The following is an 11,800-nucleotide window of genomic DNA, read 5'->3' on the forward strand; positions in this document are numbered from 1 at the left end:
CTTGTGAAGTTCAAAACAGTAAGACTTTATGGGATTCGTTTTTAGTCGGCCCTGGGTCTTGAACTCGGGGCCTGGGCGCTGTCCCCGAGCTCGTTCCCTCGAGGCGGGCGCTCTACCACCCGAGCCACAGCGCCACGTGGGGTTTTCTGGTGGTTCCTCGGAGGTCAGAGTCTCATGGACTTTCCTGCCCGGGCTGGCTTTGAACCCCCATCCTCAGATCTCAGCCTCCTGAGAAGCCGGGATGCCAGGCGTGAGCCACGGTGCCCGGCTACACTGAGACCTTTTAAGGAGTTTCCTCTCCTTCACCTTTGCTGGTTAATCCTGATGATGAACGCCTTCTGAAAATAGTTCATCGCGCTCCTAGATGCTCTCTCAATACACCCACTTCTGGGTGAATTGTGCCCTCCCTCCCCCCCCCCCCCCTTTAGAGCACCAGTGTGCAGAGTCCTTGAAAATGTAGACTAAGAAAATGGATCTAAGAGTGATTTTTCTCTTCCCAGCTTGGAAACAAGGATCATATCAATATTCTTCAGCTCTGTTGGGAGTTAGTTACCAGTGCAGTAGCAATCATTTGTAATTTCTGGGTGTGTGGTGCTGAGGAATCTAACCCGGGCTTCATGCATGCTGGGCAAGCACGCTACCCCTGAGCCACCTGCCCAGCCTGTTGTTTTGTTTCAATTGTCCGAGGAAATGTGTTTCTCAAACACAGAGAAGTAGAATAACTACACACATTTTTTAAAAATGACCTATCATTTGAAATAAAGTTTCTGGTACGATGTATATATAATTGAGTGTACATCTTACATAATCAAGAGGAGACTAGTTGGCCAGGTTCGGGTTTTAGCTGAGTTTTCTGTCGTGTGGTGTGGTACTGGGATTAGAACTCAAGCTTGTCAACCTGGTTGGTGCTTCTCCCCTCCGGAAGAGAGACGGAGTGTGCATGCGCGTGTGATTTTCCAGTCCTAGGGCTGAGACGGGCTCGCGCATCTATTTTAGTAGTCCTTTGATTGGTTAGCTGACAGCTTTGCATCTTCACATGCTATTTTTGCACGGATCCAACATCCTACCCACCCATCACTCCATCACTAGTCAATGAAGTTGGGGTGGCGGAGGGTGTGGGGAGGGGGAGAGATATAAAAGAAGACCCGGTTAGGTATGCATGGCCACGTGGCTTAAAATATTAGTCAGGAGCCCAGAGCGTGGCTCAAGTGGTTCAGCGCCCATCTAGAAAGTGTGAGGCCCCGAGTTGGAGCCTCAGGGTCACCAAAACATAAAAATGGATCAAAGCTGAGGAAAGCAATCCGCCCTTTTCACCGCTCTTCCTTCATACTTGCGTGCGCACACACGGGAGTTGGGGTGTGAGTTTTGCAGTGTCCCTTGATTTCTCCGGCGGGGCACCCCAATAATGTTGGCAGGCCCGCCCTGCACAACCAGGGGTGGGTCTCTGTGCAACGTGTTTGCCATTGCTTGACTGTCTGGCCCGGTTTCAGGCGATGGTTCTAGAACGTTCTTCTCTGCTTTCAGAGTGGACAAGATCCCTTCGGAAAGCGCCCCCCCTAAAGAAACCAATAACATCCCCAACCACAGACTGCTGGTGAAGCCCGAGGCGCAAAACAACCAAAGAAACAAGGACACGAGCAAACTGGACGACCGAAAGGCCTTAGAGGCGGAGAAGTACGGCTTCCAGATGGACGGCCACGAGCGGCCGCTGACCAAGATCAACAGCGTCAAGCTCACCCCCCTGCCGTCCGACTACGACGGGGCATCACTGTACCCCAGGCCCAGCACCACCTGCATCCCCGATGGCAGGCCGGCCAATGACCTCAGGCCTGGGGGTCACCCCGAATCCAGCCGCATCCTCCAGAGAACCAACTCCATGCTACAGCTGGGACAGTGGATTAAGATCCAGAAGGACAGGAGTCTGGAGGATGAACCCCGGGGGTGAGTGGCCACCCCAGGTTCTCCGAGATGGGCGGGGAATGGGGTGCTGAGTTACGGTGGTGCTGCGAAGCCGGGCTACGTATTACACTGGTAGTACGGTGCCCGTGGCTCCCGCCTGTCATCCCAGCTACTCAGGAGGCTGAGATCTGAGGATCGCGGTCCAAGGCCAGCCTGGGCAAGGAAAGTCCGTGAGACTCTTGTCTCCCATGAACCACCAGAAAACCGGAAGTGGCGCTGTGGCTCAAGTGGTCGAGCACCAGCCTTGAGTGAAATTGCTCAGGGACAGCGCCCAGGCCCTGAGTTCAAGCCCCACAACCAGAAGGGAAATGAAAACTGTGTATTAGCATGTATTTCATTTATCCAAAAACAAGAAAGCATGCTGATTTTAGAATTTGGGAAATAGCCCTCCTCCATATTTTGTGCTAGTCCTGGGGCTTGAACTCAGGGCCTGGGCGCTGTCCCTGAGCTGCTTTGGCTCAAGGCTGGTGCTCTACCATTTGAACCACAACGCCACTTCCGGTTTTGTCTGTATCTGTGGTGCTGAGGAATAGAACCCAGGGCTTCATGCATGCGAGGCGAGCGCTCTACCACTGAGCCACCTGCCCAGCCTCCTGAGCTTTTATTTTTTCTCAAGGCTAGCATCTGGCTTCATCCCAGTGGTTTACTAGAGATGAGATCACACACTTTCCTGCCGGGGCTGGCTTTGAAGCGCGATCCTCCCATCTCAGCCTCCTGAGTGGCAGGGACGGCAGGCGGGAGCCACGGCGCCCGGCCTCTCCTTCATGTTAACATTTGCATCATTTTTTTTTTTTCTTTTGTACCTTTAGCGTCATTTCTTATCAAACATTACCAAGAAACATGCCGAGCCACCGGGCACCGATGCTCGCCCGCTACCCCGAGGGCTACAGAACGCTCCCCAGGAACCCCAAGGCCAGGCCGGACAGCCTGTGCAGCGCGGCCCCCTCCCTGCACGAGCGGCCCGAGGAGAAGCGGCGCTCGGTGCGCGGCGACACCATGGCGCAGCTGTACCAGTGGCAGCAGCGGCAGGTGTGCGGCAAGCAGCCCACGCTGCCCCGGCCCGCCCCCGCCGAGCACGCCTCGCCCCCCCCCGCCCCCCTCCCCGCCTGCTCCCCGCAGCGCAGCCCCAGGCCCGGCCTGTCGCCAGAGGGGACGCCACCCTGGACCGCAGACACCGGCCCCACCACCCCAAGGTGAGCCCGGCCTCCCTGCCTCCCTCCCTGCCTTCCTTCCTCCCTCCCTCCTTCCTTCCTTCCTTCCTTCCTTTCTTCCTTCCTTCCTTTCTCCCTTCCTGCCCTCTCCTTCCTTATTTCCCTCCTTCCTTCCCTCTCTGCCTTCCTTCCCTCCTTCCTTCCTTCTCCCTTCTCCCTCTCCTTCCTTCTTTCCTTCTTTCCTTCATTTTTCCCTTCTCCCTCTCCTTCCTTCCCTCTTCTTTCCTTCCTTCCTTCCTTGCTTCCTCTCTTCCTCTTTCCTTCCTTCATTCCTGCCTTTTCCTCTCCTTCCCTCCTCTCCTTCCTTCCTTCTTTCTTCCTCCCTTCCTCTCTTTCCTTCCTTCCTTTCCTTCCTGCCTCTTTTCCTTCCTTCCTTTCTTCCTCTCCTTCCTTCTTTCCTTTTTCTCTTTCCTTCCTTCCTTCCCTCCTTCCTTCCTCTCCTCTCCTTCCTTCCTTCCTTCCTTCCTCTCTTCCTTCCTTCCTTCCTTCCTTTTTTCTCTTTCCTTCATTCCTTCCTTCCTTTCTCTCCTTCCTTCCTCCCCTTCTTCTCCCTCCCTCCCTCCCTTGCTTCCTTCCCTTCTTTTTCATGTGCTATTTCCCTGGGAGAGGTAGGAAGACATACTCTGAGTCAGCATCTGGTGGAGCTGGGCACTGTCGGGACTGAGATGTGAGGGTCGCAGTTCAAAGCCAGCCTGGGCCCCACCGCACCAGCAAAAAGCCAGAGGACGGAGCCGTGGCTCAAGCAGTAGCGCACCAGCCTTGAGCATAAAAGCTCAGAGACAGCGCCCAGGCCCTGAGTTCAAGCTCCAGGACCAGCACCAAAAAGGAGAGAGAGAGAGAGCCAAGCGGTTTTCCCTGCAGTCGGGAAGAAACGAAGGGCATGCGTTATGCTGCCTTCGTGTTTGCTGGCTGCGCCTAGAAGGTTCCCCGAGTCTGCTCCCAGGGACGGCGGGACCGAGCGTTGGCCAGTGCTATCTGGTGTCAGGAAGGCTTTGGGTTGGGAGAATCGGGCTTAGGTCAGTGGATTTGGGGCACTCCAGGCTTCGGGCGCCCCGAGCCAGCGTCTCGACCACGTGGAAGCGATGAATTTCTTAGGCGCATAAACAGACTGATGGACGCTCATGGGTCCAAGTATCAAAAGTCACAGCTAGGAGCTCCCAGACTGCTTTGCACGTCAACTTCCCCACGCCCCGTGCTCGCGCCACATTTGAAAAGCTCTCAGGCAATCTCAAAAGGTGAACGCCAAAATTCAAACAGCTGCTAAACTTGGCCTTTGCCAAGTAGCGCCATGGATCTAGGTGAATTTTCTTCCCACCCTTCCGCTGAAAGACACTGCGCAGAGAGGCGGAGGTGCAACTGTGAGAAGAATCAAACAAAGATTTGCACTAAGAAAAAGCACCAGCAAGGCCGCTTTTCATCTTAAAGATTGTAAAGAGGGCCGGGCGCAGTAGCTCACTCCTGTAATCCCGGCTCCTCAGGAGGGGGAGATTGGGAGGGCTGCTGGAGGCGAGCAGGGCGAAAAGCTAGTAAGAGCCCCACCCCCATCTCTCAGTGACTTTACGTACACACGCATACGCATGCGCACACACATGCACACCCATGCACACCTCCCCTCACCGCATCCTGTATCTTTCTCTCTCAGCACATGTACGTACCTGACAGAAGATCGATGCCCGCCAGCCTGACCCTCCCTTCCGTGAGTTCGCAGAGTCTCCAAGGGAAAACGGTGAGTCGGTGTCTAGTAAGGCCCAGTCTCAAAAGCAAAGAAATGAATGCAGTTTGCAGGAAGAACTTGAGATGCTATTGAACGCTGGGGTTCCGGGCAGGCGGCACCCCACACCGGCTTTCCTGTGAGTTGGGTCCAAGTTAACCACTTCTCATATCCCGAAGAAACCAGTTTGCATAGTTCCCCAGAGAAAGCAACACGGGGCCAGAGCCGAGCCACGTGGCACATACCTGTAATCCCAGCACCCCGTGGCTCATACACCACGGGAAGAAAGCCTTGAACTGTGACCTGGTCAAAGCCATGAATGAGATGGAACTCCACTCAAAGCACTTGACATCTTCACGCGGTCATAACTGTTTCATATCTTCATGTATCTTTTATTCTCCTCTTGACACACACGTTCTAGCCACGCGCAAAGAAATGGTGCCCGCTTTAAATAGTAACCCGTGTGTGAAAGCCGGTGTTGTGCTCCCCCTAGTGGGCGCTGCGGGTAGAACACCCCGCCACCCCCCCTGCCTTTCCCCCATGCACAGACGGACCAACGTCTGTCTGTCTTCCTCTTCCTCCTCTTCCTTCTTCTTCCACTGGCCGGAACTCACCTCTGCCACCACCATTCCCCCCCCCCCAACTGCTGAGCTGGAGGCAGAACTTGGGAAGTGATTTCAAATACCACTGGAAGAATGGGTTCAAGGGGGCTGGGCAGGTGGCTCAGTGGTAGAGCGCTCACCTCGCATGCATGAGGCCCTGGGTTCGATTCCTCAGTAGCACATACACAGGAAAAGCCAGAAGTGGCGCTGTGGCTCAAGTGGTAGAGCGCCAGCCAGCCTTGAGCAAAAGAAGCTCAGGGACAGCGCCCAGGCCCTGAGTTCGAGACCCAGGACCGACAGCAACAACAAATGCCGTAAACTCATTAATGGTACGTTGCAACATGGAAGCAAAATCACAGGCCCAAGTCCTGAATGTTAAATACAAGATGTTGTTCCCGTTGGACGTGGGACCCGTAGGTGATTTTTTATTTTACTTATTTATTTGTTCGTTTATTTGCTGGTCGTGCTCTTGAACTCAGGGCCGGGACACAGTCCCTGAGCTCTTCAGCTCAAGGCTGGCGCTCTACCCCTTGAGCCACCACGCCACTTCCAGCTTTTTGTGCACATGTGGTAACTGAGGAATCGAACCCAGGGCCTCATGCATGCTAGACAGGCCCCCTACCACTGAGCCACCTGCCCAGACCACCAGTGAGCTTTTCAGGGTGAGCTTTTAGGCTTCATCTCCAACACCCCAGAAGAACGTGTAGCAGTGTGCATGCCTTTAAGATGGTGGACCGCGTGCTTCCTGGCGCGATCTCCTCAGCTCTGCACCACGGCCGGGCTGTTCTCGCGTGCTGTAGAGTAACTGTGTCCCTTCTGTCCGTCTAGAGGTCTGGGGCTCAGTGCGCTCTTCTCCGCTCAGTGGCTAGGCGCGCTGTGTGCTGTCGGCCGGGCAAGCTGGGTCTCTGTGTCTCTGTCAGCCACTAACCTGTCTCCCACGTGTGGCTTCTTCCCCTCCAGCCGGAGGAGCTCACGCTGCTGCTCATTCAGCTGAGGCGGCAGCAGGCCGAACTGAGCAGCGTTCGGGAGCACACGCTAGCGCAGCTCATGCAGCTCAAGCTCCAGGCCCACAGCCCAAAGGTCAGCCCTGAGCACGTCCATCCGGCTCATCCGCCATCCCATCCACCCCCGGGTCGTAGCGGTCAGCCCCGGGTGGGCACCAGGGCCTCGGCACCACGAGGTCCCCTGGTGAGCTTTGGAGAAATCAGGCTTCTCTGGACAGGCGTAGGCTCCCGCCTGTCATCCCAGATACTCAGGAGGCTGAGATCTGAGGATCGCGGTTCAAAGCCAGCCCGGGCAGGAAAGTCCTTGAGACTCTGATCGCCAGTGAACCACTCAGAAAACCAGAAGTGGCGCTGTGGCTCAAATGGTAGAGCGCCAGCCTTGAGCTGAAGAGCTGAGGGACAGCGCCCAGGCCCTGAGTTCAGGCCCCATGACCGACCAAAAATAATAATAGTAATGATGATGATGTCTACATCTGCTAAAACAGCGAGAAGCCTTACTATTTCCAGCAAGCTGGAAATTAATGACTGAATAACCATCATCAAGTAACATACCCAAGCTTGCTAGTGTCATTGGTGCCAATGAACACAGAGGACTGTTTCTCAAAGGGTCCAAGGGCCTCCAGGGACGCGCACGCCGCCCCACTGAGGAATACTATATTGCCGGGAAGAAGGGCGCGGGCCACCTTTCCTACCTTGAGTCCGTAAAGCCAGAGAAGGGTGGGTTCCCATCCCCCACCCCCCGCCGTGGCAGACTCCTCAGGGCCCGGCTGAGTCATTGGGAGACACCATGAGCCACCCGCCATTGACCTCTTCCAGGGAGCATGCGCACACGGGCTGTGGTCTGTGGTCTCTGCTTCACCTTGGGCCTGTTCATGAATTCTGCATCCTCTCTCTCTCTCCTGTCTATCTGTCTGTCTGTCTGTCTGTCTCTTCTCTCCTCCTCCTCCTCCCATCCTCGGCGCCTCCCAGAACGAAATGCTTTCCCATCACCTGCAAAGGAACACCATGTATCTGGACCACCAGGTGGGACTCCGCGCTTCCTGACTGTAGTACCCGACCCGAGGGCGCAGCGCCCGTGAGCGGCCATGCTGGTTTTCCTCCAGCTGCCGACCGGGTTGGGGCCACTCCGGTGAACTCTTAACATGCGGCAGACAAAAGACACTGAGCAAGTGAATTTAGGGGTACACCTGGAAGTGGAGGAGGACTGTAGCCGTTCAGGTAGAGGGGTGTGCACGAACAGAGACCACCCCCCCCCAAAAGAAACAACTGCTGCTCCCTGAGATTGAGTCACAGGAAGGGACAGGTGCTCACGCCTGTAATCCCAGCTCCTCAGGAGGCTGAGGTCTGAGGATCGCAGTCTGAAGCCAGCCCAGGCAGGGGAGTCATTAGCAAAGCTGGGAGTGGAGCTCTGGTTCAAATGGTAAAGCACCAAAAAATAACCTGGATAAATAAAAATCAAGGGGCAGGAAGGCAGGGGGAGGAGCTGGTGTGGCGTGCTCTCCCCCGGAGCGTGGGGGACGGAGCGGTGGAGGAGCCCCTGGTAGCCTGGCCTTGCTCCCGACTGGCATCTCCTGCCTGGCTGGGCGTTGGGGCTTCACCACCGAGCAGAACCGGATCCTTAGCGCCCCTGGCAGCCCGGCAGCATTGTGGCTGCTGTTCAGAGACAGGGCCAGCAGCAGGACTGGCTTACTCCTCTTACACTGTGATCTGGTCCGGTACTAAATGAGGGCGCTGATGTTGTGAACCGCCATTTCTCTGAGCAAATGTGAAGCGAAAGCCCCTTCCGGTCCAGAGAGAATTGACTCTCCAAAGGTGATAGGAGACAGGCTTGCAGAATGTTCTAGAATGTTCTGTCTTTCTGGGAACACCACAGCCCGCACCTTCTTCTCTTTAAAGAGACGTTTTGCATTCGATGACCCTGTAGAAGGTGTGTTCTTCTTTAAGTGTTCATCCTAAAGAGAAACATGCTCGACATTTCCCACGAAACACCTTCATTGTGGTTAGTTGGAAAGTTCTAGAAACGAGCAGGTCTCCCATCCAAACTCCAGCATTCCCCGTAGAGAGGCTGCTGCTTGCCAGGCACCAGCGGCTCCCGCCTGTCATCCCAGTTACTCAGGAGGCTGGAGACTTGAGGATCGTGGTTCGAGGCCAGCCTGGGCAGGAAAGTCCATGAGACTCTGATCTCCAAGGAACCACCAGAAAACCAGACGTGGTGCTGTGGCTCAAGCAGTAGAGCACCAGCCTTGAGCTGAAGAGCTCAGGGCCTCGGCAATGTTCTTGAGCTTCTTTTGCTCAAGGCTGGCGCTCTACCACTTGAGCCACAGCACCACTTCTGGCCTTTTCTGCTTATGGGTACTGAGGAATCCAACCCCGGACTCCATGCATGGCTAGGTGAGCACTCTACCACCCAGCCACCTGCCCCGCCCCCCACGAGAAAACTCTCCATAGGACAGCATGGCACTGGTAGGCAGTGGAGTTGGCATTCTGCTTCTGTGGTCCTTCATGATGCTTTCATAGTAATTACGCTGTCCTCCTCGGGAGCAGTTACCCTGCCTCATCTTACTACTTGTCACCAGTGGCCACCTGCATTTCTGCCAGAAAGCAGCATTTTGTGCTGTGGGGCTTGCTTGTAGGAAGTTCAAAGTTCAGCCCCAACTCCCTGGCCCAGAGACACTCCACACTGAAAGAGTGCAGCCTATTTGACCCTATTATCTATTATACACACTTATACCTCAACTCAGACACTGGAGGGGAGTGTGCTCCAAACACATCCCTGCGGCTCACACCTGTAATCCTAGCTCCTCAGAAGGCTTTTTGGTGGCTCAGTGGAGATAAAGGGTCTCCCAGTCTCTCCCACCCGAGCTGGCCTCGAACCACGATCCTCGAATCCCAGCCTACTGAGTCGCTGGGCTGACATGGCGCCACATTTGGCCAAGTGAGAGGAGAGCTTTGCTTAGAGGCGAGTGATCGAGAACCACCCAGCTAGAAATGGGAACAGGGCTTCCAGAGCAGAGGCCTTAGGTTGAGTGATTCTCTACAGTCTTAGGCGGAAACATTTGTTCTAATGGAGAATCATTACCTAAGTCACAAGGCTACAGTAGAGGACAGAGCTGTGTTCTGATGAAGCTTAGTTTGAGAAGAAAACCCCGACTCTTCTTCCCATTTACGACGATCGTTTTCCTCCCAAGACTGTCCTTGGCTGTTGGGGTGCTTGTATCCGTAGGGCTGGTCGTGAACTGTAGCGCTGGGGTTCGCCCGTGGGGTTGTAGGGGTGCAGCCTCCAGTTCTCGGGGCAGCTGTTGATGGAAACTTGTGCTGTGCCATGCCCTGGCGGGAGGCGTGGCGTGGAAGAGGTTATTGACAGTGTCGTCTCTCCGATCCAGCCGTAAACTGACGCTTGCCGTCTGTTCCTCCTGATTTGAACTAGATGAAGGAGAACGAACCGGTTATCACCATGGTACACACCATGATCGAGAACTCGGCGCTCAGACCGCAGCTGTACCAGCAAGTAAGGTGTTGGACAGTGAATGACTGGACCCCGCTTGGCTCTTGTGTGTGGCGTCCTCCCTGCCTCCAGGGGGCGCTCCCGCCTCATCCACGCTTTCTGGGCATGGCTTGGCTCTCCATCCTGATTGTTCCTGGGCCATTGAACTGTTACTGTTAAAAGACGGCTTTTGGGGTAGGAATTGTTATCACCTGGCTTCTCTCCTCCAGGGGGGGCCATTTCTTAACACAGGAGGGGGGTGCCTTCCTGTCCTCCTAACCACTCAGGAGGCTGAAATCTGAGGCTCACAGTTCAAAGCCAGCCCGGGCAGGCTCGTTTATGACACGCCTATCTCCAGTGAACCAGCAAAAAGGCAGAAGTGGGGCTGTGGCTCGAGTGGTAGAGCACCAGCCATGGGTGTAAAAGCTCAGGGACAGCGCCCAGGCCCTGAGTTCAAGTCCCCAGGACACGGGCATGTGATTATGATAGAGAGATAGATAGGCATGCATACACACACACACACACACACACATACGGGCTGGGCAGGTGGCTCAGTGGTAGAGTGCTCGCCTAGCATGCATGAAGTCCTGGGTTCGATTCCTTAATACCACAGACAGAGAAAAATCTGGAAGTGGTGCTGTGGCTCACGTGGGAAAGTAAAAGAAGCCCAGCCCTGGCAATACATACATACCTAATTGATAGATAACTGGGTAGATGATAGATGGATGGATGGATGGATTGATACATAGATGGTTAGATGTTAGATACATACAGAGATGGTTAGAGACATTGGATGGATAGATGGATGGATGGATGGATTGATACATAGATGCGTAGATGGTTAGAGATATTGGATGGGTGGATGGATAGACAGATTGGATGGATAGATACATACATACATAGGTTGGATGGATAGATAGGTAGATTGGATAGGTAGGTAGGTAGATGGTCAGATAGGACAGACAGACAGCTCAGGAGGTTGGCTGGCTTTTCTAGGCACCCTGTGCTGGTCGCCGCGTCGTGTAAGTGTACGTTTCCACCCGTCGCTCTGTCTGTCTGGTCGTCCTGTCCCTGACATCACAGCTGTGTGTCCACCATCCGTGTGTCCCCCACAGCATCCGCACTGCGCTCTGGCCTGCCGCCATCTTCCACCACCACACCGAGGAGAAACGCGCTGCCTCTTATGAAAAATGAATGTGGGGTTGGGGAGGGGTCTGAGGCCGGGCCGGGACAGGGCTTATAAAGGGCTGGGAAGTCTTCCCGGTTCCCTAAGGAGACAGCCACAAAACGGTGGCACAGAAGCCGGACCTGGTGGCTCCCGCCTGTCATCCCGGCTGCTCAGGAGGCTGAGAGCTGAGGATCGCAGTCCAAGGCCAGCCCAGGGCAGGCAAAGTCCGTGAGACTCTGATCTCCCATGAACCACCAGAAAACCGGAAGTGGCGCTGTGGCTCACATGGTAGAGCGCCAGCCTTGAGCTGAAGAGCTGAGGGGCAGCGCCCAGGCCCTGAGTTCAAGACCCACGACCAACAACAACAAAAAGTCACCCGATTATAAAACACTGACACCACTGGCAACACATAGAGTGTTTTCAAGTCTCTCCATACCCCGGTTTTATGGAATGCTGAGTTGAGATCAAAGGCATTTTGGTGTGCGGGATAGGTGGCGTTTTCTCTTCCATGCTGTTACGTCATTTATTGCATTTTATTGCATTTTGCTGGTTTTCCTTTCTGCCGTCACCCGTGGTTAGTGCCAGCGATGCAGTACTGGTAGCCTTGGATTCTTCGGTCGTTTGTTTTGTTGTGGCGGTGCTGCTGGGGAGCGGGGGGGGG

General features: G+C 54.9%; 1 protein-coding gene across 1 annotated transcript in view; it reads left to right on the forward strand.

Moving 5' to 3' along the window:
* The window catches only part of Plekha5 (pleckstrin homology domain containing, family A member 5), a 92,329-nt gene that overhangs the window by 62,934 nt on the left and 17,595 nt on the right, over positions 1-11,800 (forward strand). Inside the window, 7 exon segments of the mRNA XM_013025052.1 lie at positions 1,525-1,941; positions 2,769-3,041; positions 3,044-3,152; positions 4,813-4,896; positions 6,444-6,563; positions 7,457-7,510; positions 9,915-9,995. Coding sequence (XP_012880506.1) covers positions 1,525-1,941; positions 2,769-3,041; positions 3,044-3,152; positions 4,813-4,896; positions 6,444-6,563; positions 7,457-7,510; positions 9,915-9,995 — 1,138 coding nt within the window.

The sequence above is a fragment of the Dipodomys ordii genome, unplaced genomic scaffold, assembly GCF_000151885.1.
Source record: "Dipodomys ordii isolate 6190 unplaced genomic scaffold, Dord_2.0 Scaffold81, whole genome shotgun sequence".
NCBI classification, from domain to species: Eukaryota; Metazoa; Chordata; class Mammalia; order Rodentia; family Heteromyidae; genus Dipodomys; species Dipodomys ordii.